We start from the raw sequence: 22308 nt of genomic DNA, 5'->3' as shown, positions 1-22308 counted from the left end.
ATTTGTACTTCACATTTAACCCTTTTATCACTAGCGTCCCTAAATTTTATTTTCAGCATATAAACCTTTGAGTTTCAGTTTGAAGGTCAACAACCTTTCGTCCAATTTTTGGTTGACGTTGTTAATGTTCGATGACATGACACCTATATAAATCATCTCTACCTCATGTCATGACCCAAATTATTGAGTCGAGGCCATCGCTAGGGAATGAGAGTGATAGTTCGAAATTCGTAGCAAGCGTAAAATCACAAATACTTTTTCCCAAATAATCAAACATATAGTGACCTTACAAACGGAAGCAAGTATACAAACATATATACATATATACACTAGTTCGATCGATACAATACACATGGGCGTTTCATTTCCGTAACACGTACGTGCTAACCCGACGATATATAATATACTATTGTATCTAGGTCACTTCACAGGCTACTAGCTCCGCGGCACAAAACGACATCTGACGTAGTCTATAAAAAGTTATAAACACAACAGCAAGTACAAACAACATAATACAAGGTATTATTGTCCCAGGACACGACTCTATAAAAAATGATATATTATTGCAGCACTACGGAAGTCGGGGACTATACATGCCAAAAGTGGACTTCTGGACAAAAAGATGGGCGCTAGCCAAGTCCAAATACTAAGCTCCTGAAAATGTTTAACAACGGGGTCAAACTATGTTGAGTGAGATATACATTACTAACGATATTATAAAAAAATAACATCGCACTTTTAAAACAATCAATAATACAATACACAATATATATATATATATATATATATATATATATAAAACAAGTATTTGATCCGATCGAAACCTAATCTTACAAACGATCTTGAACTAGGTATTTTCTGGTATTATCGAGCGATCAAGATTTTCACAAATTCTTTTGGTAAGGTCCCGAGATAGTTCGACCGAATTTAACATATACCAACTGGTACAGTCTCGGGATAGTTTGACCGAGTTAAACTAGTACCATTACTTATGATCCAAACAATCGAGGTGTGAGTCCCGGGTTAGTTCCACCGAGTTCAACTCACTAGACACAGGTTCCGAGATAATTGCACCGAGTTCAACCTCGTGTCTAACGCAAAGAGTTAGTCTAATTATATTTGCTAAGACTTACCCGGCACTGGTGATCACACAGTCTATTGACACCCAATAGGTAGCTTGTTTCCTCGGATTGCAAGCTAGTTTTCATATATACAAACTAGTTTTCATATATACAAACAAACAACCAAACAATACACAATACGAGCAAACCATATAAAAGACAATTTATTTTCCAACACAAATCAATCGATATATATATAATTCATTTGCCAAAATGATAGTCATTCATATATTCATAACGGGTATTATATGCGATGTATTTAGCGATAGGATATTCATTCGATAAGCAACTTCCAAATCACGATAAACTTTTCTAATATGCGATGTGTTTATAATTTATATATGGCCAAATGACCAAAAAAGGCCAAACCTTTCATGAAAGTTTCACAACAATCCAAACCTTCAATTTTATCTAATTTGTCCTGAAACGCATGATTTCGTTTCAATAATGTCAAATTGTGTAATTTTGCTCATGTGGCGCCTACATGGCGCTGATGTGGCATGCCACACATCAGCGCCACATAAGCAAAATTGTGTATTTTGTTTAGTCTAGTTTCCACTTCTTTTTATTAAATCCTAATATCCGATCTCCCTTATTGGAATTCCAAAATCGACCTACTCGGGTCTCCTTTTATTTAATTCCTTTGAGAATCTTTTATTCTTATCACTATAGCTATTCAAAATAATACTTGTTGCTTACTTTAGCAACGTCAAACTTATGGGGTATTACATTTTATCTGCCACGTCATAAAAAATGTTTTAACTCCAAAATATCCATAATACCCTTGTTCTAACTCAAAAAATAAAACATAAAACTAACAACCCCAATTGCTGCCACCCTTTACCGCCAACAGCCACCGCTGTCTGAACCCACCGCCGTTCGACGTGTGCCGCCGCCGCCGTAATCCACCTACTGCCGCAAGAGTTAGTATGAGAAGACCAACCCCATTTGAGTTCGTCTTAGGACAACTCGCTAGTCCTCAAACAAAATCTAGAGTTTGTCTGAGAAGACAAACCCATGTTTGTCCGAGGATGAACCTAGGTTCGTGTGAGGACGAACCCATATAGATGAACTTTGTTCGAGTTCGTGGTGGGTTCATCTAGTGGCATTGGATCACGACGGGGATGGTGGGTTTAACCTTTGGTAGTTGAAGATTTAAAAGGTTTTTGTAGAGTGTTTTTAGTTTAAAGGGCATTTTAAGTCTTTTTTATTTTTACGAAATTTTGATGATTTCTTAAATGGTGTGGAATGTATTAAGTTTTTATTTATTTATTTAAATGTCGCGCCAACATTTGTTAACCGTGTTAGTCAAAATTTGGACAGAAGGAATTAACTGGCTTTTAAACCGAAACTCAGGGGGGTTTAGAGGCCGAGAATGAAGTTTAGGACCGTCAGTGATAATAGGTCCGAAAATCAAAGACGACGGGTGAAAATAAGCTGATAGAAACATGTTTGCCGTTTTTAGCCGGTTCAAACACCAAATTGATATAAAATATTGTTCAAACACTAGATGGTCAATTTTAAAAAAGTTCATACCCCAAATTTGTAATTATCCTTTTTCAGAGGTTTGTTTTCCCATGGGCTCTTATTGTGCTCTGTAGCATATACTCTTCTCATTTTCAAAATAGGAGCAACAGAAGAACTCGGGGCGGGAAAATAAGATCAACAATGGAATTTTTGAATTTTCCCATTCACCATTTCTTCTCAAACCTAACGTCTCTGCATTTTTTCTAATCCTCGACACTGCCGCTGTAATTTATTCAGAAAAAAATGGAGAGAATACACGTGACTGTAAGAGCACGGCCACTCTCACCGGAAGACGCAAAAACTAGTCCATGGAGAATCTCCGGCAACTCCGTTTTTATACCTAACCATTCCTCCAAGTTTGATTTCGGTAACTTCTCTTCCTCTCAATGAATTCTATATATCTAATTTTTTTATTAGGGTTTATAGTTAAATGCTTTTCTTTTTAATTTGTTGTTATTCTGTGAATGTATTGGTTGTTAGATTGTGTGTTTGGAGAAGATTGTAAAACTGAACAAGTTTATCGAGCTCGTACGAAAGATATTGCTGCTGCTGCAGTTCGAGGATTCAATGGTACTTTTCGAGTAATTAACTCACTTACTAGTTCTGCTTTTTCTATTATTTTGTCCAATTTTGGTTAATTTTCTTGTCAATTTAGGGACTGTGTTTGCCTATGGACAGACTAACAGTGGAAAGACGCATACAATGCGAGGCTCGGATATGGAGCCTGGGGTTATTCGTCTAGCAGTTCATGATTTATTTGATACTATTCAACAGGTTTGAATCGTTTCTTGGGTTTACGAAAAGTAATTTTTTTGTCATTTTCCATTTCTCCTATTGCTGATTTGTTTACCGCTAGAAAGAATGGCTCTCACTAATATTGATTTGTAATCTTTTTTTGTTCTTTAGGATGTTGATAGAGAGTTTCTTCTGCGAATGTCTTATATGGAGATCTATAATGAGGATATCAATGATTTGCTGGCTCCTGAGCACCGGAAGCTCCAGATTCACGAAAGTTTAGAGGTGCTTTAATTTTCTGTTGGGCTGCATGTTTTTTGTTTATGTTATTTACTGACAGAATGTTATGCTTCCTATATGTAGCGGGGAATACATGTTGCTGGTCTGCAGGAAGAAATTGTTGCTTCCCCTCAGCAAGTTCTTGACCGGATGCGGTTTGGAGAATGTAATTAACTAGTATATATCTTCGTTTTAGTTTTTGAATAACTCTTTGTACAATTTGAAAAATGACATCTCAGCATAATGTTTTGAACGCTCGTGGAAGGAACACAGACAAACTATAAGTTCCTGACGAATACTCTTGGGCTTTTGCTCTTCTGGAAGCGAATTTTATGGTCACCGACTATTCAAATCTAGTATATTTGAATCCTTCAATAATACTATCATGCCTGGTATTATTAAACAAAAAAAGTTTTTTTTTCTTGATTCATACAAACAACTTAGTAAAAGATTGTTTAGGAAAATTTAAAGATCTTATAATGCACTAAGAAAAGCAGTAATTTTATGTTTATACTTGTCTAATGTTCTAAGAGGTTTCTTAATTGACCTAAAGATCTTTTTTAATCGATATACATATTATTTATTTACAAATATATGTTGTTCTTTCATCTTGTAAGCATCTTGATGGCTAAAATATTTTTATAACTTTCTTTTATCTATGTTTGATGTTTCCATTTTTCAGCTCATAGGCATATTGGAGAGACAAATATGAATGTGTACAGTAGTAGGTCTCATACTATTTTCCGCATGGTAAAGCAATTCTCCTCCCAGTCTTATCTGTCCCATTGTTTTATATGTTCACTGCCTTATGATTCATCTGAATAGATAATTGAGAGTCGGGATAGAACTGAGGATGAAGATATTAGCAGCTCATGTGATGCGGTCCGTGTATCAGTCTTGGTATGTTAGTAGGGAAACTGTCAATTTTTATTCCTTTATTGCTTGGTTCATTTATAGAAATAATATTTCTTACTTCAAGCGGTCCTTTTGTCAACAAAGAAAGTATGCTAATTATATTTTTTTATTGCCACTTGCTGTTCTTTTCTCCTTTTGTTAATTTCTCTAGAATTTGGTGGACCTTGCTGGCTCAGAACGTGCTGCAAAAACTGGTGCTGAAGGTGTTAGACTCAAAGAGGGTTCCCACATTAATAAAAGCCTAATGACCCTTGGAACTGTAATTAAAAAATTGAGTGAAGGTGCTGAAAGCCAAGGGTAGGTGTCATACAAATATTTTTAGGAATATATCTATTGGTTTATAATTGTAAAGTTGGAGTGGTACTAATGAAACTACAAATTTCGTCAATTTGATTTATTTTCTTACATTTGACATAGGGGTCATGTTCCATATCGAGATAGTAAGCTCACACGAATTTTACAACCTGCTCTTGGTGGAAATGCAAATACAGCTATAATATGCAATATTACACTTGCTCAGGTACAACTCCTTCAAGTGTTGTCTTTCACTTTTTCTTGGTTGACATCATCAAAATCCATAAGGTTTACGATAAGAACCTCCCCCTCATTCCCTAGATTGTGACTATATCAAATAAATGAGATGTTAGCCTAGGCAATTCACATTCGGTTGTTAAGCTTAGGGTGCGTGTGCCCTTTTGTATATAAACATGCTTGCATGTCTTTTGAAGTACTTTTTTTAGGCTCACTCAGGAATTTGAGATTCTAACAGTCAGTTGGTCAAAGCAGCAATACAGAAGTTGCAAGATTGAAAAAATCTTGGAACATTTAGGATGATATGCTTAGAAGTAATGGAAACTATTTGGTGGACTCTAGAAGTTTTAGAGTCAAGACTTGGTTGAGTTGTTGCATAAGAGAAGTAGTTATAATAGATGTTCTGATTGTGTTGGATTTCTAGTAGAGATGGATGCAGGCGAAATCATCATTTGATATTTTGAATCCATATATGTTCGTGCATGAATTGTTGCACAAAGAATGGGCCATGCATATATCTATCAGGGATTAGGGAACTCATTGTTTCGCAGGCTTCTATCACAAACAGTCTCTTACTTGGAACAAATTTGTTTTTTGTTTAAAGCTAAAATAACATGCTTTTCGATTTCCTAGATTAATTTAATAGTTCTATTATGGCTTGAAAATGACCATTTCAATATTCTGTAGCTTCTTTTTGCCAAGGAATTAATCTGCAAACGAGAGAGATTTATATCTATTAGAAGCTATGAGAAACCCAGATGTGCTAGCACAATATTTTAAAAAAGAAATGGCTTGTTGCTTGTTTTGCTATTTTGATCATATGTTTTTTAGTAGAATGAGTTTGTATATCTTAGTGCTTTGTTTCTTATGGTAGATTCATACAGATGAGACAAAAAGCAGTCTTCTATTTGCAAGTAGAGCGTTACGTGTCACAAACTGTGCTCATGTGAATGAGGTATTACTCAAAATTATCCTACACTTCTTAACTTATTGTTCTTTCACTGGTATTCATATCTGTTTATAGTTACTTCCTTTGTCCCAATAGAATTGTCCACTTTTTCTTTTCTTTTTTTCCCAATTTGTTTTGCCATTTCTAGTAAATCACAGCTTTTAAAATTAATCTTCCTATCTTGCCCTTATTTAGAGTCCACTTATTAACTAGTATTGATTGCTATTATCCCTCAAAAATGAATTAGTGATAGTATAAAATAAGGATATTGTAGGAAATATAGAGATAAATTTGTAAAAATTTGTAGTAAAAATTGTGTTTTTTAAATTGTGTGATAAAGTCAATGTGGACATTTTTATTGGGATGGAAGGAGTATGTTTTTTTCAATACTACAAAAGATATGATACTCCTGCCTGTATTTGGCATTTAGATAGCTGTTTCTTGCATATGCCATTTTGTTTGCTTGAGGTGTAACAAACTTTGTTTTGCTAAAAGATTTTGACAGATGCTGCCTTGTTGAAACGTCAGAAGAAAGAAATCGAGGAGCTACGCACGAAATTGCAGGTTAGTTCATCTTGCATGTTAGATATAATCAGTTATATGGAACAATTTTAGTAGTTCCATGAATCATTTTTCTTTCGTTTATGATGTTGCAGCTGCTGCTGATTGTTATTATCATGATAAATTCTTTGAAGTATTCTTGGTTAATATCTTGTGTTACAAATAGGGTTCTTCTCATTCAGAACATTTCGAAAAGGAAATTCTCAACCTTCGTAACACATTGTTACAGGTTTGATTTTGTTGGTTGTTTTGCTTAACCTTTTTGAAAAGAAAATATGCCTATTCTTTAACTAAAGAAAAATGACTTACAGTCTGAATTGGAAAGAGAACGGATAACTTTGGAGTTAGAGGAGGAGAAGAGAGCACAAGCTGAACGTGAGAAAGTTTTGCAAGAGCAGGCCAAGAAAATAAAAAACTTAAGCTCAATGGTGCTGCACTCCAACAGGGATGAAAACCGTGATCAGCAAAAAAAGGTTTGTAATTGCCTAATTTGTTATTGTTTAATTGTTTTATGGAAATGGGATTTTCAGAACTACGAAATATTTTAACCAAACTACAATACTGATATGGTGACTATTGAGTTGATCGAAACATCCTGAAATGCTTTTGTTTGAGAAAAGTACTTTTGCATGATAATGTGTAATATGACAGCTTGGATTCTGTGCACAAATTGAAATTCCTGAGATATTGATAAACAGATAAAGCTCATGCATACTGTGTTGTACTATCCCAGAGAAGATCTATTATTTTAATGATTAATGCTAAATATACTCTTATGCAAATGAGCTAGAAGATGCAGGCTCTACTTAATCTGGTAGTCAGACAACTTGATTTATGCGTAATATAACCATTCGATAATTTGATTGTTTGTGTTGTCTATACAGTAATAAGTATCGTCATATTGTCAGCTTTATCGATTGCTTCCATTCTCTTGTGCTTTATATTTTCTTGTTCTGAAATTTCTAATGAAAAAATGAAGAATAAGAGAGAAAAAGAAATCCATGTTTTGCAGTACTTACAATATATTTTTGTGCTGCAGGGCAAAAGGCGGGATACATGGTGCCCAGGTAAACTTTCACGGCAGATTCATCAAGAGGTATTATCCTTATTGTTGCTAGAAACATATCCGATATATGCATCTGATACGCTGTTCTATAAAGTAGATGCTGTTTCTGTTGCTAGATTAATGCATTGGAGGCTCACACATTTACTTGGTCGCCATAATTAAGGATCTTGAGAACTTCAGTATGGAATTCTATTCTTTGGCCTAATGTTGTATGAAAGTTTGGTATTTGGCGATGGAGGTTTTAGGTTCTGAAGGTTTTTCTTTTTCATTATTCACCAGTGAACAAAATTAAGTTGTGTGAATTTTTTTATCTGATATAGGCTGAGTTCATTTGCAACCTTTTGGTGTTCTCAAGTCAAATTGAGGACTTTAGACTCTTGATCTCTTTTTTTTACTCTACTGTATTACTACATTGTAGGGACGAACTGCTTGTATGTTCTTTTCTCTTTGGTTTGATACCTTGTACTTCTTTGTTTTGGTATTTGGTCAAAGCGATTATCCTATTAACTTTAACAATTTTTCCTTTTCCTTCATGGTTACTGTCTACCTAGTTTTTTCTCCTTTGTGTACATGTATAGACCCCTCATGCACTGATTAGTCTTTTATTGCCATCATCACCAATGGGATTTGTGATAATTCAATTATGGAATTCAAGTTGATGGAATTCTACTGTGTTAGGTGGATGTCAGGGCTTCTTCTGTAAAACCCACGGGAGTTGGCCGTGATATGAAGCCACTTATTCCTTTTGAGGAATTGATGAGTGAACCAGGAGAGGAAGCCAACCTCTGTCAGCAAAAAGAAGATTTTAACAATAAATCTTTAGAAGAGTGCCCACTTCCTGATCCTTGTGCCTTAATGAATGTGACAAATAGAAGAAAGAGACCAGTAAAGAAAAGCTATTTCCAGGTTTGTGGCATCCCAACTATTGACAGTGTTATTATTTGTTTTTGAACCCTAATAAACATTTTTTTGTCAGGAGAATCATGAATTGGCAGAAATGCAAGCAGAATATGAGCAATTGCTTCATAATTTTGAAACTCAGGTATTCATCTTACCTTGGCTGTATAATCTATTGATGGCCGTTATATCTCTAATACAGTTGTTCTCATTGATTCTATTAATATACTTTAGTTTCTCCCCACAGAGAACTTTAAGTGAGGTCCAGATTGATTTCTTGACAAGACAGCTGGCTGAGGCTGATTTGTACAAGTCTGCTAATTGTAATACCCGTACCACCTGCAATTGCTTCAGAGATTCCAATTATGTGGACAAAGATGCAACTTTGAGGGAATCAGAGGCAATCTCTGTTATCAAACATCTTCAAGAAAAGGTTGGTCATTTTCTTATCTGTATTTCAGTTTCTATTGATTTTGCAACTGACTCTGGTTCTCTTTTAGAGTTCTTCTTTCTACAAATTTCTGTCAGCATTTTTCTTGCATATGTAGAGTCGTAGCCTACTGGTGTATGATTTATAGGTTGTTGTTTACTTCACAGATTAAGACCTTAGAAATGGAACAGTCCTCAAGTCAGCAAAATCTGGATAGTGTTGGTGAGCTAGCAACAAAGCAGAGTTTATTTGCCAGGGAGAAGTTAGAAGAGGTAATCAGATATTTTTAAATTTGTTGAATGAATGTGCTCTTCTGATATCTACTAAGATGTGAGTGGACGGTGAATTGTGCATACCTACTTGATGAACTTAGCAAGATGCAACAGAACCAGAACTGTGCAAAGATGAATTTCAGCTTATTTTTATTGAGTGCTGCAAACCATTGGACTGCTAATTTATCACCAACAGGCAAAAACTGTAAGAAAACTAAAAACTTAGAGTGTAATTAAGATCAAATGGATTGCTCTGCTTACTCATGGATTCCAGGTTCTGTTTGATGAGCTTGGGTACATCATGCAGGCTGTTCTCTATTGGATATATCCAAGAAGTTCTCTACCAAATGTCAAGACATTAGAAATTCTAAAATCTAACTGAAATTAGAAAATATTTTGGAAAATTTTGGATGGTTAGTTATAATGTCATCATTGTGTTATTTTATATCTAGATACCTTGTGTTGCTATAATCTATGACTAAGTAGGAGAAGGCATCTAGACAGATGTTTGTGCTTCCAAAGGTCTTGTCTGGCAATTACATTCAAGTCATGAATTATGCATGTAATGACAGTTAGTATTTGACAAACTTCTCTTAGTAATAATTAATAGGACCAAAACTATGTTTGCTTTTGATGTTAGGCTTCCTTTCCTTTTGTACTTAGCTGTAGCAAGGGAAGGTTAAAACTTACTACTGATCTCCCCCCCTTGAATATGCATACAAATAAGGATCTTTCCTTGCTTACTTTATTATTCTGCCTCCTAATATCTTGTTACTGTATACTGCACTACTGTTTATTGTTTCTAAATGCTGTATGCTTTCAGATTTCTCAGCTCCACAAAGAGCTCCAAAATGCACGGGAGGAGGCTAAGGCTGTTCATGGACACCTTACTTCTTTGCAATCTTCAAGAACAATTGATGTATGTGTTGTGTTTTTCATCATTTGCTCACATGATGTTGTTATTGTGTGTTTTTTTTAAAATATCTGTACTTCTTGGTCTAACTAAGAAACTGATTTTGACTGTATTTTTTCAAGGAAAATTTTGACTCTGAGATAAAGCTTTCAATGAACATCCAAGACATAGCGTCTGAAGTTGAGAACTCTAACAAAGTTGTCGAGAGTGTTTTCTCACTTTTGGATGAAGTTTTCCAGAATTACTCTGCCATGTGTAATGTTTTCAATGTGAGTACTCAACATCACCTAAAAAAGCTTATAAGAACTTGCAATTCATTGTGGAAATTGCTACTGTAAGCTGTTTGTTCTCTTGGTCTATGTTTAATTATCTGAAAAGTTACTTCATTTCTGCATTTGTCCAAATGGTTTAATTGTTACTCGTCATATTCCAGGATTTCAAGGTTCTTATGTGTCAGAGCTCTCAGCAGCAGAAAATGATTACCGCGAACCATGATAAGCTGTATAATGGCATGAGGCAGAAAGTTGCCGAAGTTGAGAGTGAGAAGGTATGACAGTTGTATCTTTGATAAATAAGATGAGATCACATCTGAAAAAGAGCATTCACTGAGTATCTCTATAATGCAGCTCTTTTTGTACAATCAATCTGTTGAGCTTCAGAAACAAATACAAGAACTGCATCAGGAAACTCAAAATCATGGAGTGTCCTTCTCAGTAAGCTTCTCTCCCTCTCCCTCGCTCTCTCTCTTGAAAGTAGTTTTTATCTGACTTCTTCTTTAACTGCAGGCACTTGCTGAGCAACATGATCTTGAAAAAGAGAATTTGTTTTCTCAAATTCAAACTCTCGAAAAGGAAATTTCGCTGTGTTCCTTGGCCAAAGGAAAAGAAAATTTGAGAAAAGATCTCGAGAAAACAAAACTGAAGTTGAAAGAGACTGAGTTCAAGCTCAAGAATGCAATCCAGGAGAAAACGAAACTTGAGGTTGTAGCAAATGCTCAAATTTTTTAGAGTGCATTGAGAAAATATCAAAGATTTTTTATTTTCATCTCACTTACATTTCACATTTGTAGGGTGAGAAAGCTGTTGCTGAAAGAGAGGTAAAACGATTGCATGGTCAGAACACTCGTCTTGAGCTTGACATCAACAAGCGTGACTCACTTGCTGGTAGAAGGCGTGATTCAGTTGTTGAGGGGAGTTCAAAAGTTTTTGATCCAAAAAAGGCTAAAAGTAAATTTTCTTCAGAAATGAAAATGCAGATGATGGAGGTATCCTGTACCTATAACAAATTGTCTTTTTTTTTTGGCCAGGGTCCAGAGAAGAACTCATACTGTTTTGACCATGTGGTTCAGTTCTAATCATTTTCTCTTTTTCTTGTATTTTCTTGCCTTGTTTAGGTAGACTATAAAGAGCTGGAAGTTTTTGCATTTGAAATGGAAACAGTTATTGCTAAACTGGAAGAGGAAGTAGCAGCTTTACACAAGGAAAAGGAAGAGGTTTTATCTAGAAATGACAGTTTGACCTCAGAGTTGGAAGATCTTTCTGAAAAGTTAGACACATCAAATGCAGAATTGGGAATATTGAAAGAAGAAGTTTCTGGCCTGGTAAGTTTTGCTGCATCTTCCCCCTTACACCTCCTTGGTATATTTAATTAATTATTATTATTGGTAATTTGAATTGATTAATATGCTGTTGTGCTCTTCTTATTTTCCACTCTGATTCAGAGGCAAAGATTGGAAGAATCTACCATTAACAAGCAAACCATGGAAACCTCTATTGAATTGTTGAAAGAAGAAAAAGAAGAGTTAGCTATGGTAGCGCCTAGCCTTTTAGTTGTAATTTTAAAGAAAACTCATATTGTTGTTTTCTGGTTTATTGGCAAAATGTTGAAATGTCTATTTTGCAGCAACTTACTGACTCACTTTTGGAAATGGAAGAGGAAAAGGCAATATGGTCTGCTAAGGAAAAAGTTTCTATTGAAGCCATAGAAGAGAAGGCAAAGTTATATGACATGGAGATTATATCATTATCTAATGAATTGTCAGAGGTAATCTGCACAATTATATTGTCAAGATATTTTGCTTGGTTAGGTGCTGTAGATTCATATCCTAGCAAGCACTATATGCACACACAGACATGCATGTTAGCAATCTATTTTCAGCAATGCCAATAGCGAAAATGAATTTAGATTTTTAGAATTTCAACTTTGTCGTTGTGTTCTAATGTAAATCAAAAGTCAACTGGAATAATTAAGTACTTTAATTAGAATAAAGCAGAGTTTTAGATCACTTTATAACTTGGTTTTTATTTCTTATGAACCAAACTATTCTAAAAATGATCTTGGAAAAGGTTCAAACCACACTAATTTTTTTTAATTCATATCCATATATCAAACAGTATTACTGAACTTACTGACTTAGTCCAGTCTAGGTTGGCCTAATTATCTAACAGAAGGATGTTAACACCCATACCAGCATTCATTGTAGGTCATTGTTGGAAACTGGTTACTAGTAAAACTAGAAATAGACAGTATAAAAAGAATATAAAAATGGCCGATTAATAGCGAACATATACAATTTGCTGACGGGATTAGGCAATAGTTCATCCTGGATGGTTAAATTCCATCCATCGACTTATTATGAACTTTAGCCAGGAAAGCTTGGGTTAGCAAGCTCTTGAAGAAGATAATTTCCAATACTCGTGTCAATACTAATAAGATGATTCTGACTCATTTATAAATTTAGGTATTTTAAATTAAAAAGCACAAGCAGCATGATGATAAATTGAAAATGCTTTCTTTTGCTGCTTGACATTTGCTCAATTTTTTTGTTCGGGTCACACATTTTAGCAAATGTTTTTCCATTTATGTTCTTTTTGAATGAAGAAGAAAGTGGTTCTATGAAAAAGTAAAATAGAAAAAGGAGATGGAGAAAAATAAAATAAAAAATAATGTAGGAAGATATTTTTCATTGTTTTGAGTAATCGTTCATTTAGGTATGCGGTACGGTCGTAGGGGTATGAGGTTTGATATTTTTCATGGTATGCAGCTTAGAGCGCTAGGGTCAGTTGCATCACTATTTCGTATTACAGTTGTTTTCTGTAAAGATACTTGTTTATAAACATCTGCTATTACTTAGTTAATTACCCAACTAAATTAATTAAGATTCTAGAATAGCTGCATTATCTTCTTAGAAAATAGAGGCACATCTCCATAATTTTATTTTCTTTTAAAAACAAATGTCTTACCCAGGATTTATATTCAGATTTGTTAATCAATTAGTTATATAATCAATCCTTACAAGAAACAGTTATCTTAAATACATTTCCAACCAAATTAACTGATAATGTGTTAGGATCACTAAATTTCATCATCCCGAGTGGATGAACCGTGTTCTGGAAGGTAAAATCTGGATCGCAGTTCCAGGGGCACTAGGGGATCCCAGTAGCACTGAATATTATTAATGTTTTAATTTCACTTGACGGGTTCTAACTTACTAGATCAGGTTGGCTAAAGCTTCCAAAACTGAAAACATTTTATGAAATCTTAAGTTCACATGAAGTTGTACCTTTTTGTCAATAATCTTGATTTATTTGATGCTGTTTCTTTCTCCGATACAACACTTCTCAAATGTCCAATTATTTAAGGTTATTTTTATATCTAGTTTACTGCTTTAGTTCATTTGGTTATAATTTGGTACATACAAAAATCAATTCGCCAAAAAACTCAAGTTATTCGGTGAGACTCCAACAATAATTTTATTATCTGTAACACACCGTGCATGTGAATGCCCGTTCGACCTTAAAGCGTGATTAAGCACATTCCCACTTGCATTGCTCAAATAGTTAACTAATCAAATGGGATTGTCAAGGATCAAAATTTAGACCTTTGGATTTGAAGCGTAAACAAGTATATAGCCACTTTACTTTGCCTAAATATTGAATTACTCAAATAGGATTGTCAATGATCAAACTCTAGGCCTTTCAATCATAAAAGTTTGATACCATGTCACATAACCAATATTTTTTTGAAAGGTTTAAGTTGTTAGGTGAGACTCAACCAATATTTTATTCTCTGTAATGAGTACTAATCGTTTAATACTTATTCTTTTGTTCTAATTGCTCTTTTGGGTCTCGAAACTAAAGATACTTGCACGATATGTTTGAATGCAAAGATTTGGACCCATGGATTTTGAATTGGACTAAATCTTTCATTTGGCTCATCTTAATTCATAGGATAGACCGAACAATTCAAATGACACTGCTGGTGAAAAAATTTCACAATAAACTTGAAGGTCCAATTTATGATGTGGATAAGAATCAATACCCATATTATTTGAACTCCTACATCTTACTTTAGCCTTCCAATTCTAAGTTTTTAAATTGGAGCTTTGAACTCTTTTTTATTGTCCAAACAATTTTTTTTTCTAAATGCATTTTTTTTTCTAAATGCATTTTTGTAATGATGAACTAAATGTAATATTTGAATTCCAAATTCCAATTTCAGTTTAGGCCATAATTTTGAGCACATTAGTAGGGTTTGAGAGGGCAATTTGATCTTATGCTGGCTTCTTGTATTCAAGGGTTTGATCAAATCTTTATATCATACAAATGTATGCATATATACACACACGTCAGCATTTGCATTTAAGTTTATCCTTTACATAATTGATATCGCATTATGCATGTTAGAGAACCCACTAATTTATTTTCCCAGTTGTATGTTTTAACTAAATGGTGAAAAGCTGTGAAATGTCAGGTAAAAAGCAAGTTAGAGTCCTGTACCGAGGAATGCAAAGTCTTTCAAGAACGATTAACATGTTCTGAGGAGAATGAGAAATGGGAGATGAAATCCAGGTTTGTCTGGCTCAATTATTTACCTTAGGAATGTGTATATCTCATCTAAATTTTATCATTATATTTCATTAGATCCAATACCTGTCAGATGTTCTTTTCTGAAAAGTATTTTACATAGTTGTTAAAAGCGCGCCCGAGGCGCGCTAAGGCGCAAGAAAAGCGCATAGCGCAGGTGGTGCGCCTCAGAAACACCTGAGGCGACCACCTTCATCCAGGCGTGCCTCAGGCGCGCTAAAGCGACAAGGCGATGTCTGCGAGGCGCAAAGCGCAGCCTCTGTTACCCGGACACTTCAAGAAAAAAACAGGCGAAAAAGAAAATAAAGGAGGAAGAAGAAGAAATGGCAGACATGCGGCGCTGCTGTGGCTAGGGTTTGTTTGGAAAATTAGAATACCACAGGAAAAGAGAATAGAAATTTCCTTTAATATCTTATTGGGCCTTCTTTAGTCAGCCCAAGACCAATATTATACATTTAAAGGCTTTAATCTATACTAAATGGGGTCTTTTAACATAAATAATGGTTAACTTTTTAAATGACTCTTCTTTTTAGCACAAAAGGCCAATTTAGCTTTCTAAATGTAAATTAAAAATATATTTAAGTTCATAAAATAAAATTTAACTATTAAATTAGTAAATAGAAAATAAAAAATCATATAAATCAGTTGACTAGTAAAGGTATATTTATTTATTTAACTACAAATTAGATATTTTAATTTTTTTTACATATATGCGCCGAGCTTCACTCGGGCGTGCGCTTTTTTTGCGCCTTGCGCTTAAAGCTATATAGGACCCTTTGCGCTTCGGGTGCGCCTTGCGCTTTAACAACTATGGTATTTTATCTTTCCTAGCTAGTGTAGTTTGCAATTTCCTTCGCAGGATAGTTGGGAAAGAGACTAAGAAGAAAGAATATGAAATGTAAATGAAGTTTTGAGAAATCCGAAGCTGGTTAGTTTAGAGTTCTAGAGACTTGGATGTTTTTTGTGTGAGATAAGTTTGACCAATTCTCATTCATGTTATAAATTGATCTATATGAAGTTCAATAATGCTACAGGACTGCATAGATTTGGTAGCTATGCTGCACTCATTTTGGACTTTAGGTCTCTCTTAAACCAAAATTCATGTTTCTTATGGTGGCTGCTAATTGCACCCAACTATAGCAAGTGAATCAGTGGGTATATGGCTGTTTTGTTATTTTTTTGATTCTTTTCCTTTAATGAGTTTGTGGAAGGATAGAAGATGTTCTTGAAAGTTTAGGCTATTGTTTCGAATATTCTGTATCCTCAATAATCATGAAAATGTGTTCCTTTAATTAAATTTCTCATGCAAACAAAACGTCAAGAAGTTTTTAGAAAAATATCTTTTACCTATTATTTGAATTCTAACGGTGTTAGTGGGAAAATATGGTTTAAAGATCTTTAGGATAGCAATTAGATAGCTTTTTGATTGTTGTCTTACTTAACAATTAGAATGATTATGTTTGTTTTTCATTATCATGGTGGAATCATTATGTTGAAGTGAATAATCACTAATTTTTTTTTCAACAAAATGATAGTTTGCTGTTTATTTATAGTGAAAAATATTATTTTCAGGGGAAGATTAAATTATTACTTCTCGTTATTTATGTTGGCATTGAGTCTTTGCCTTGGATGCACTTCACTAAAAAGAGATAAGATTGGTTGTAATAAGACTGAGATAGAGAATAATGTGTTGTATATTAAGTTCAACAATTACAAGGATATTTATAAAAGTATAGAATTTCTATTTTAGGAAGGAAATCCTACTCTAAGAAATAATCAAACACAACCAATCATAATCAATTAGCTTATAATTTAGCTACTAATTAATAGACTAATTGATTCTAATATACCCACATTTTTAATATGCTTTAACACTCCTCCTCAAACTGGAGCATAGATGTTAATTATGCCCAGCTTGTTACAAAGATAATCAACCCGAACTCCGTTAAGAGCTTTTGTGAAGATATTTCCGAGTTGTTCTGCAGTCTTCACATAACCTGTAGAAACTAAACGTTGTTGAACTTTTTCACGAATAAAGTGACATTTCAATATGCTTGGTTAGCTCATGGAACACCGGATTGGATGCAATATGAAGTGCAGCTTGGTTGTCACACCATAACTTAGCTGGCTTAGAAGCTTGCAAACCCAATTCATTAAGGAGTTGGTATATCTACATTATCTCACATATAGACTTTGCCATAGCCCTATACTCTGATTCGACACTTAATCGCGAAACTACACTTTGTTTCTTGCTTTTCCAAGAAATCAAATTACCTCCAACAAAAACACAATATCCTGTGGTGGATCTTCGATCTTCTCATATAGCCCAATCAGCATCTGAAAAACATTTAATCATAGTGTGACCGTGATCACCATACAAAATTCCACGTTCAGGTGCCCTTTTTAGATAGCACAAAATCTGTTGTATTGCCTTTCAATGATCAATAGGAGGAGATGCCATATACTGACTGACTACTAATTGAATAAGCAATGTCCAGACCAGTCACACTATGATAATTTAATTTACCCACCAACCGTCTATATCTCTTTGGTAAGTTGTAGATTAAGAACCGTTGGAGCATTACATGGCTTAACTCCCAATTTTTCTGTTTCAGATAATAAGTCAAGCACATACTTCATCTGAGATAAAAAGATGCCTTTCTTGCTTCTGATCACTTCGACTCCCAAGAAATATTTCAACACTCCGAAATCCTTAGTATGAAACTCTGAGAGATGAAATTCCAATGGAATCGCTGCCACTGATTACAATATCATCCACATACACAACTAATAGTATAATGCTTTCTAGTGAGACTCCATATCAAGTTCTCTTTCCTAATAAAACTTTGTTTCCTATTGAACCTAGGATATTTGGTTGAATTTGTTTTCATGTTCTCTTTCCTCATAAAACTTTGTTTCCTATTGAACCTAGGATATTTGGTTGTACTTGTTTTGTTACAGATATGCGTCAGATAACGAAACTTGATATGAAATCTTTGAAGTGCATTTTTCTTGGATATTCTCGTGTTCAAAAAGGATATAGGTGTTAGTCCTACTTTTAGCAGGTACCTTAAATAAACTGATGTCACCTTCTTGAAAAATGTTCCATTTTTTTATCTTCAGGTCATCCTAGTCAGGGGGAGGAGGATGATTTGTTAATCTATACTATTACATCACGCTTTGAGAGTCCGGCCAAGCCTCCAATAATTCAAACATATTCTTGTCGAACACAGCCGTCTAATCAAGTAATTACACCTACTCAAATTGAAAGATAATTGAGGTAAACTAAGAACAGATGACAAAAGGTAATGATGATGTGGGTTTAATAGTTCCAAAACCAAAACACAAGATTGCGACCCATCGGCTAAAGTAACAGAAGAGAGATGCAATTTCGAGAATAAACTAGGATTACATGTTATGATCCGTAGCACCTGAATCAATGACCTATTTTGAAGATGAGGAAACTGGGCACGTATTAGATTTTACTGATTCGGAAACATTAACCGGACTAGATTGAATGAGTCTGGTATACTCATCGGCATAAATAGTAACCGTATCTACAGAGATTTTAACCGTAGATGCAATACGAATAAACTGAGATCTCTTAACTTGTAACTTCCTGCAATCTCGCTTCATATGACCTGATTTATGACAATAGTGACAAATCACAATTTTATTTTCTGTCATAATTTCGACAAGATAAACAAAGAACACCAGATTCTGAATTTAATTAATTCAGAAAATATCAAACTGACCCGTGCAAAACTCGCACACCCGAGCACACAAACTTCCAACCGAGTCCAGAAATGTGCCGGCAATGAGAACAGATTATCACCATAGGAAGGTGACTTTAAAACTGAGGCTGACTGGTTCTATGAGAAACAGATCTGCTTCGTTACTGCTTCTTTAGGCAGGAAAAGAGAAAGTTCTATTTTCTAGAGACTAACACTGTGATACCATGTAATAAGACAGAGATGGAGAATAATGTGTTGTGTATTATGTTCAACAATTACAAGGATATTTATATAAGTGTAGAATCTCTATTCTAGGAAGGAAATCCTACTCTAGGAAATAATCAAACACGATCAATCTTAATTAATTAGCCTATAATTTAGCTACTAGTTAATAGACTAGTATATCCACATTCCTAATATGCTTTAACATTGGTTATGAAAGAAGACATGAATGTAGTAAACCAATTGTTTTTCCTTTCATCTTGTGAAGGTTCTCTAGGTGTTGCGTTATTTTGTTTAGGAGTTTGATAAAATGCAGATTAAAATTGTCACATTAATTCTTTTTATAGCAACAGAAGCTTCATGTGTCAATAGATTCCTCCAGTATATTTGATTAAATTAAATTTACTGTATTTTCAATCACTTGCAATCATACAATTATAAAGACAGCACACACACATACAATGTTATTCATTCTTTAAAGCCTGTCTTATTTATGCCTGACTGTACTTGAAAATTTAATGTTGACATCTAATTTGAGTACATCTTCAACTGTTTTCTTCTTGTTTCTCTACAGTATGGAGAAGTCTTTGGAGATTGATCAACTAAAAGATGCCTTGCAAAGAGCTAATGCTGAGAGCAATCAATTTCAAGAGGTGATGCTTTTATTGGCACTTTATTTTATTATCCACCCTTTCTGCTTTAGGATTCTTGAAATTAATCATTTGAGATGCTACTTATCGAGCTTTGTTACGCTGATAGACCAAAAAGGATAATTTTTTTTAACTTGAGTTGGATAGCTTGACAACCTTTCATAATTACTGCTATAGAATAGTCTAGAATATTATTAGAATAGTGGAAATGATATCCAGGATCGTAATATGGACAGCACAACTATCCTGACTCCTGAGTTAGACCTTTAACCAAAAAAAATTAATACAAAATGAAGTCCATAAAAAAGATTAATTCACAAAAAAAAAATGTATTTTGGGGGAAATAGGGATATGATTTTCTCACAATGGTAATGTGTTTTTAAAGTTCTTTTACTATACCTTTGTCCATGTAATTTGACTAGAAATTTTGTTGTTAATGCAATACACAAAATCAATGAAATGCAAATGCAAAAGAAAGTTCCAAAATATTGCTTATAACTTGTATTTCTGACTTTTGCTTAATTCAAGATTAATTGTTACTTAATTTTAACAATTTATCATGTTTTGAGCATATAATGAAAGATAATCTGATATATATGATTAAATGAATTGGTATATAGATAGATTTGAAACATTGTGTTAATAATGTCATGTTCACTAGCTCTTGTGTTCATCCAGTTGAGCTTTAATTCTCGATCCTTTCTGGTTTGTGTACTGGGTTAATATTGATGAGGGATTAAGGATGACATTTATAGCCCTACATTTTGGAATAATTCTGTTTTTATTGATCATTTGTGCTTTCAACAGAATCTTCAAAGCCAACTTTCCAGTGTAAGTCAAGAAAGGAATAAATTGATGGTTGAAATTGAAAGGTTCCAGAGTAATGCGAGCGAAATTGAATTTTCAAGAAAAAATTATGATGGCATGGTAAGTTGTTTTAACTTTGTTCACGCATTTGACTTCCAGTATGAACACTATAATACCGATTGCCGACCAACTCTGTGCCAGCTATTGGGTGCTAAAGTGCAAATTGAGGAGCTGAATGCAAGAATTTCTAGCATGGAAGCCATGATGCATAATGTGAGTTTTTATTCGCCAACTGTTACTGTCCGTCTCCTCCATTTCGTGATAATATTAGCTTCTTAGTAGAAGGACTAAACGTGAGTTTTCATGCGCTAACTGTTGAACTAGAGACAATTTGTTTATCATGATTACCTTATTTCTGAAACAGGACACTGTCAATAATAGTAAGGAAAAGGCAAAGCTTCGGATGCGGCTTCAAGGAACGCAAACACGTTTAGAGGCTTTTCAGTTTAGGTACAATGAAGCAATAGATGAGCTGAAAGTTATGGACAAGGAGTATAGACTGGCTACATTAAGCCTCAAGGAGAAGTTAGCAATGTATGTTACGGAGGTCCTCAACCTCAAGAAGCAACTTGCTGGCAAAGCTTCAAATTGATATCCCTAATCAATTCTAGGGTTTTGTTGTACAATATATGCAATTGTGTAGGAAGCAATTTTTGTAGGGACAATCACGTTTCCGTATGTAAATCATCCATTCTTATGGCTTTAACTTTATGTACAGATTAGGTTGACATCCGCAAGTTGCGCTGGTCAGAATAATTTATAGTATGAGGAATGAGGTCTCAACATTCAGAATACTGTTTTGGTGAATAGTAAAATTCTCTTTTTCTATTTATTATGAAAGTGCGGAAGAAAGTATGCTACCGATGGAGAATAGTTATGAGTGTCAACAGAATATACATATATACCGAAGTGATTTGCGTGCAAGGAGACTGCCTAAAAACATTGGTTCATTATATGCATTTCAGTCTCATCAAACATTTTTGTCAATGAAATATATATTAGTTATGACTCAATTGCAGGATGATTGCAGTGCCTGTACGGGTGTTTTGAGGGTAAACGAAAAACCAATAGCTCGATAAGGTGTAATCATTCCGCTTCTTTCAAAAGTTTAACAAATCTACTACAAGTACATCATCCTGTTTTATTCCTTTCTTTAGATTTTTTCCAATTACATTCATCATATTCTTTCAAATAGTTTGAGATGCTTATTGTATCCTTTAACATCAAATTAAATCTTCGCTTTGAAATGTGATTAAAATTTGCATATGATAATCTTTTAATAGACTTGTTTTCTTTTGGCTTAATATCCAAAAAAATCTCGACCTTTTAACGTCTTTTCAATTTCACGTTGACGTTGTAAAATCAGTAATTGTATCTAAATTCACACCTTTGAGTTTCAAATGCACCTTAAAGTTGTAATTTACCTTTTTTTACTCAGAAAAGTTCAAATCAATACCTCATAATTTAACATATATTTTAAATAGTCGTTATGTTATAATTAGAACAAAATACTATTCTTCTCCATAAATTCAAAATATTTGTTTATTTAAATAAATTATTTTAAAATTAATTTAAAAAAAAATAAAAAACCGTTTTCAGAAGCTCTGTTTTAGTATTAGTAGGAAAAGTAAATACTCAGCCCCAGTATAATTTTTACTAATAAATTCCTAAAATAGATCAATATGTCAACGGCCAATAATCCTTGCAGAGGAATTGTGTCTTACCTTACTTTCTGGGTGAGAAATGTGCAAAATTTTATTTCCCAACCCCACAC

The 22308-nt window shown here is 34.1% G+C and overlaps 1 protein-coding gene across 2 annotated transcripts; it reads left to right on the top strand.

Annotated features, from left to right (window-relative positions):
* The first annotated feature begins 2704 nt into the window (after positions 1-2704).
* LOC126677847 (kinesin-like protein KIN-7O) lies at positions 2705-21366 on the top strand. 2 transcript variants are annotated; one of them, XM_050372651.2, is made up of 32 exons: positions 2705-3015; positions 3129-3218; positions 3304-3422; positions 3555-3668; positions 3747-3828; positions 4345-4412; positions 4488-4562; positions 4729-4874; positions 4995-5097; positions 5983-6063; positions 6553-6621; positions 6785-6847; positions 6930-7091; positions 7658-7714; positions 8363-8590; positions 8661-8726; positions 8829-9014; positions 9179-9283; positions 10107-10202; positions 10319-10465; positions 10630-10743; positions 10823-10909; positions 10982-11176; positions 11266-11460; positions 11590-11796; positions 11917-12006; positions 12099-12239; positions 14949-15046; positions 19592-19670; positions 20475-20594; positions 20676-20747; positions 20899-21366. In XM_050372651.2, the coding sequence occupies exons 1-32, from the start codon at positions 2892-2894 to the stop codon at positions 21124-21126; spliced, it is 3807 nt and encodes a 1268-aa protein (XP_050228608.1). In that variant the 5' UTR covers positions 2705-2891; the 3' UTR covers positions 21127-21366. The 2 variants fall into 2 exon arrangements, with proteins under 2 accessions (XP_050228608.1, XP_050228609.1); XM_050372652.2 differs by lacking the exon at positions 2705-3015 and having other exon boundaries at positions 3142-3218; positions 3327-3422.
* Positions 21367-22308: the final 942 nt, after the last annotated feature.

This window comes from Mercurialis annua, linkage group LG4, assembly GCF_937616625.2.
Source record: "Mercurialis annua linkage group LG4, ddMerAnnu1.2, whole genome shotgun sequence".
Lineage (NCBI taxonomy): Eukaryota > Viridiplantae > Streptophyta > Magnoliopsida > Malpighiales > Euphorbiaceae > Mercurialis > Mercurialis annua.
This window is presented reverse-complemented; position numbering and strand designations above follow the sequence as displayed.

Excerpts from the sequence above, each read along its gene's own strand:
- LOC126677847 (XM_050372651.2), top strand. The coding sequence starts at position 2,892 with ATGGAGAGAATACACGTGACTGTAAGAGCACGGCCACTCTCACCGGAA. Across the intron at positions 3,829-4,344 it reads CCGGATGCGGTTTGGAGAAT|CTCATAGGCATATTGGAGAG; the intron begins GTAATTAACTAG and ends TCCATTTTTCAG. Across the intron at positions 6,064-6,552 it reads ACTGTGCTCATGTGAATGAG|ATTTTGACAGATGCTGCCTT; the intron begins GTATTACTCAAA and ends TTTTGCTAAAAG.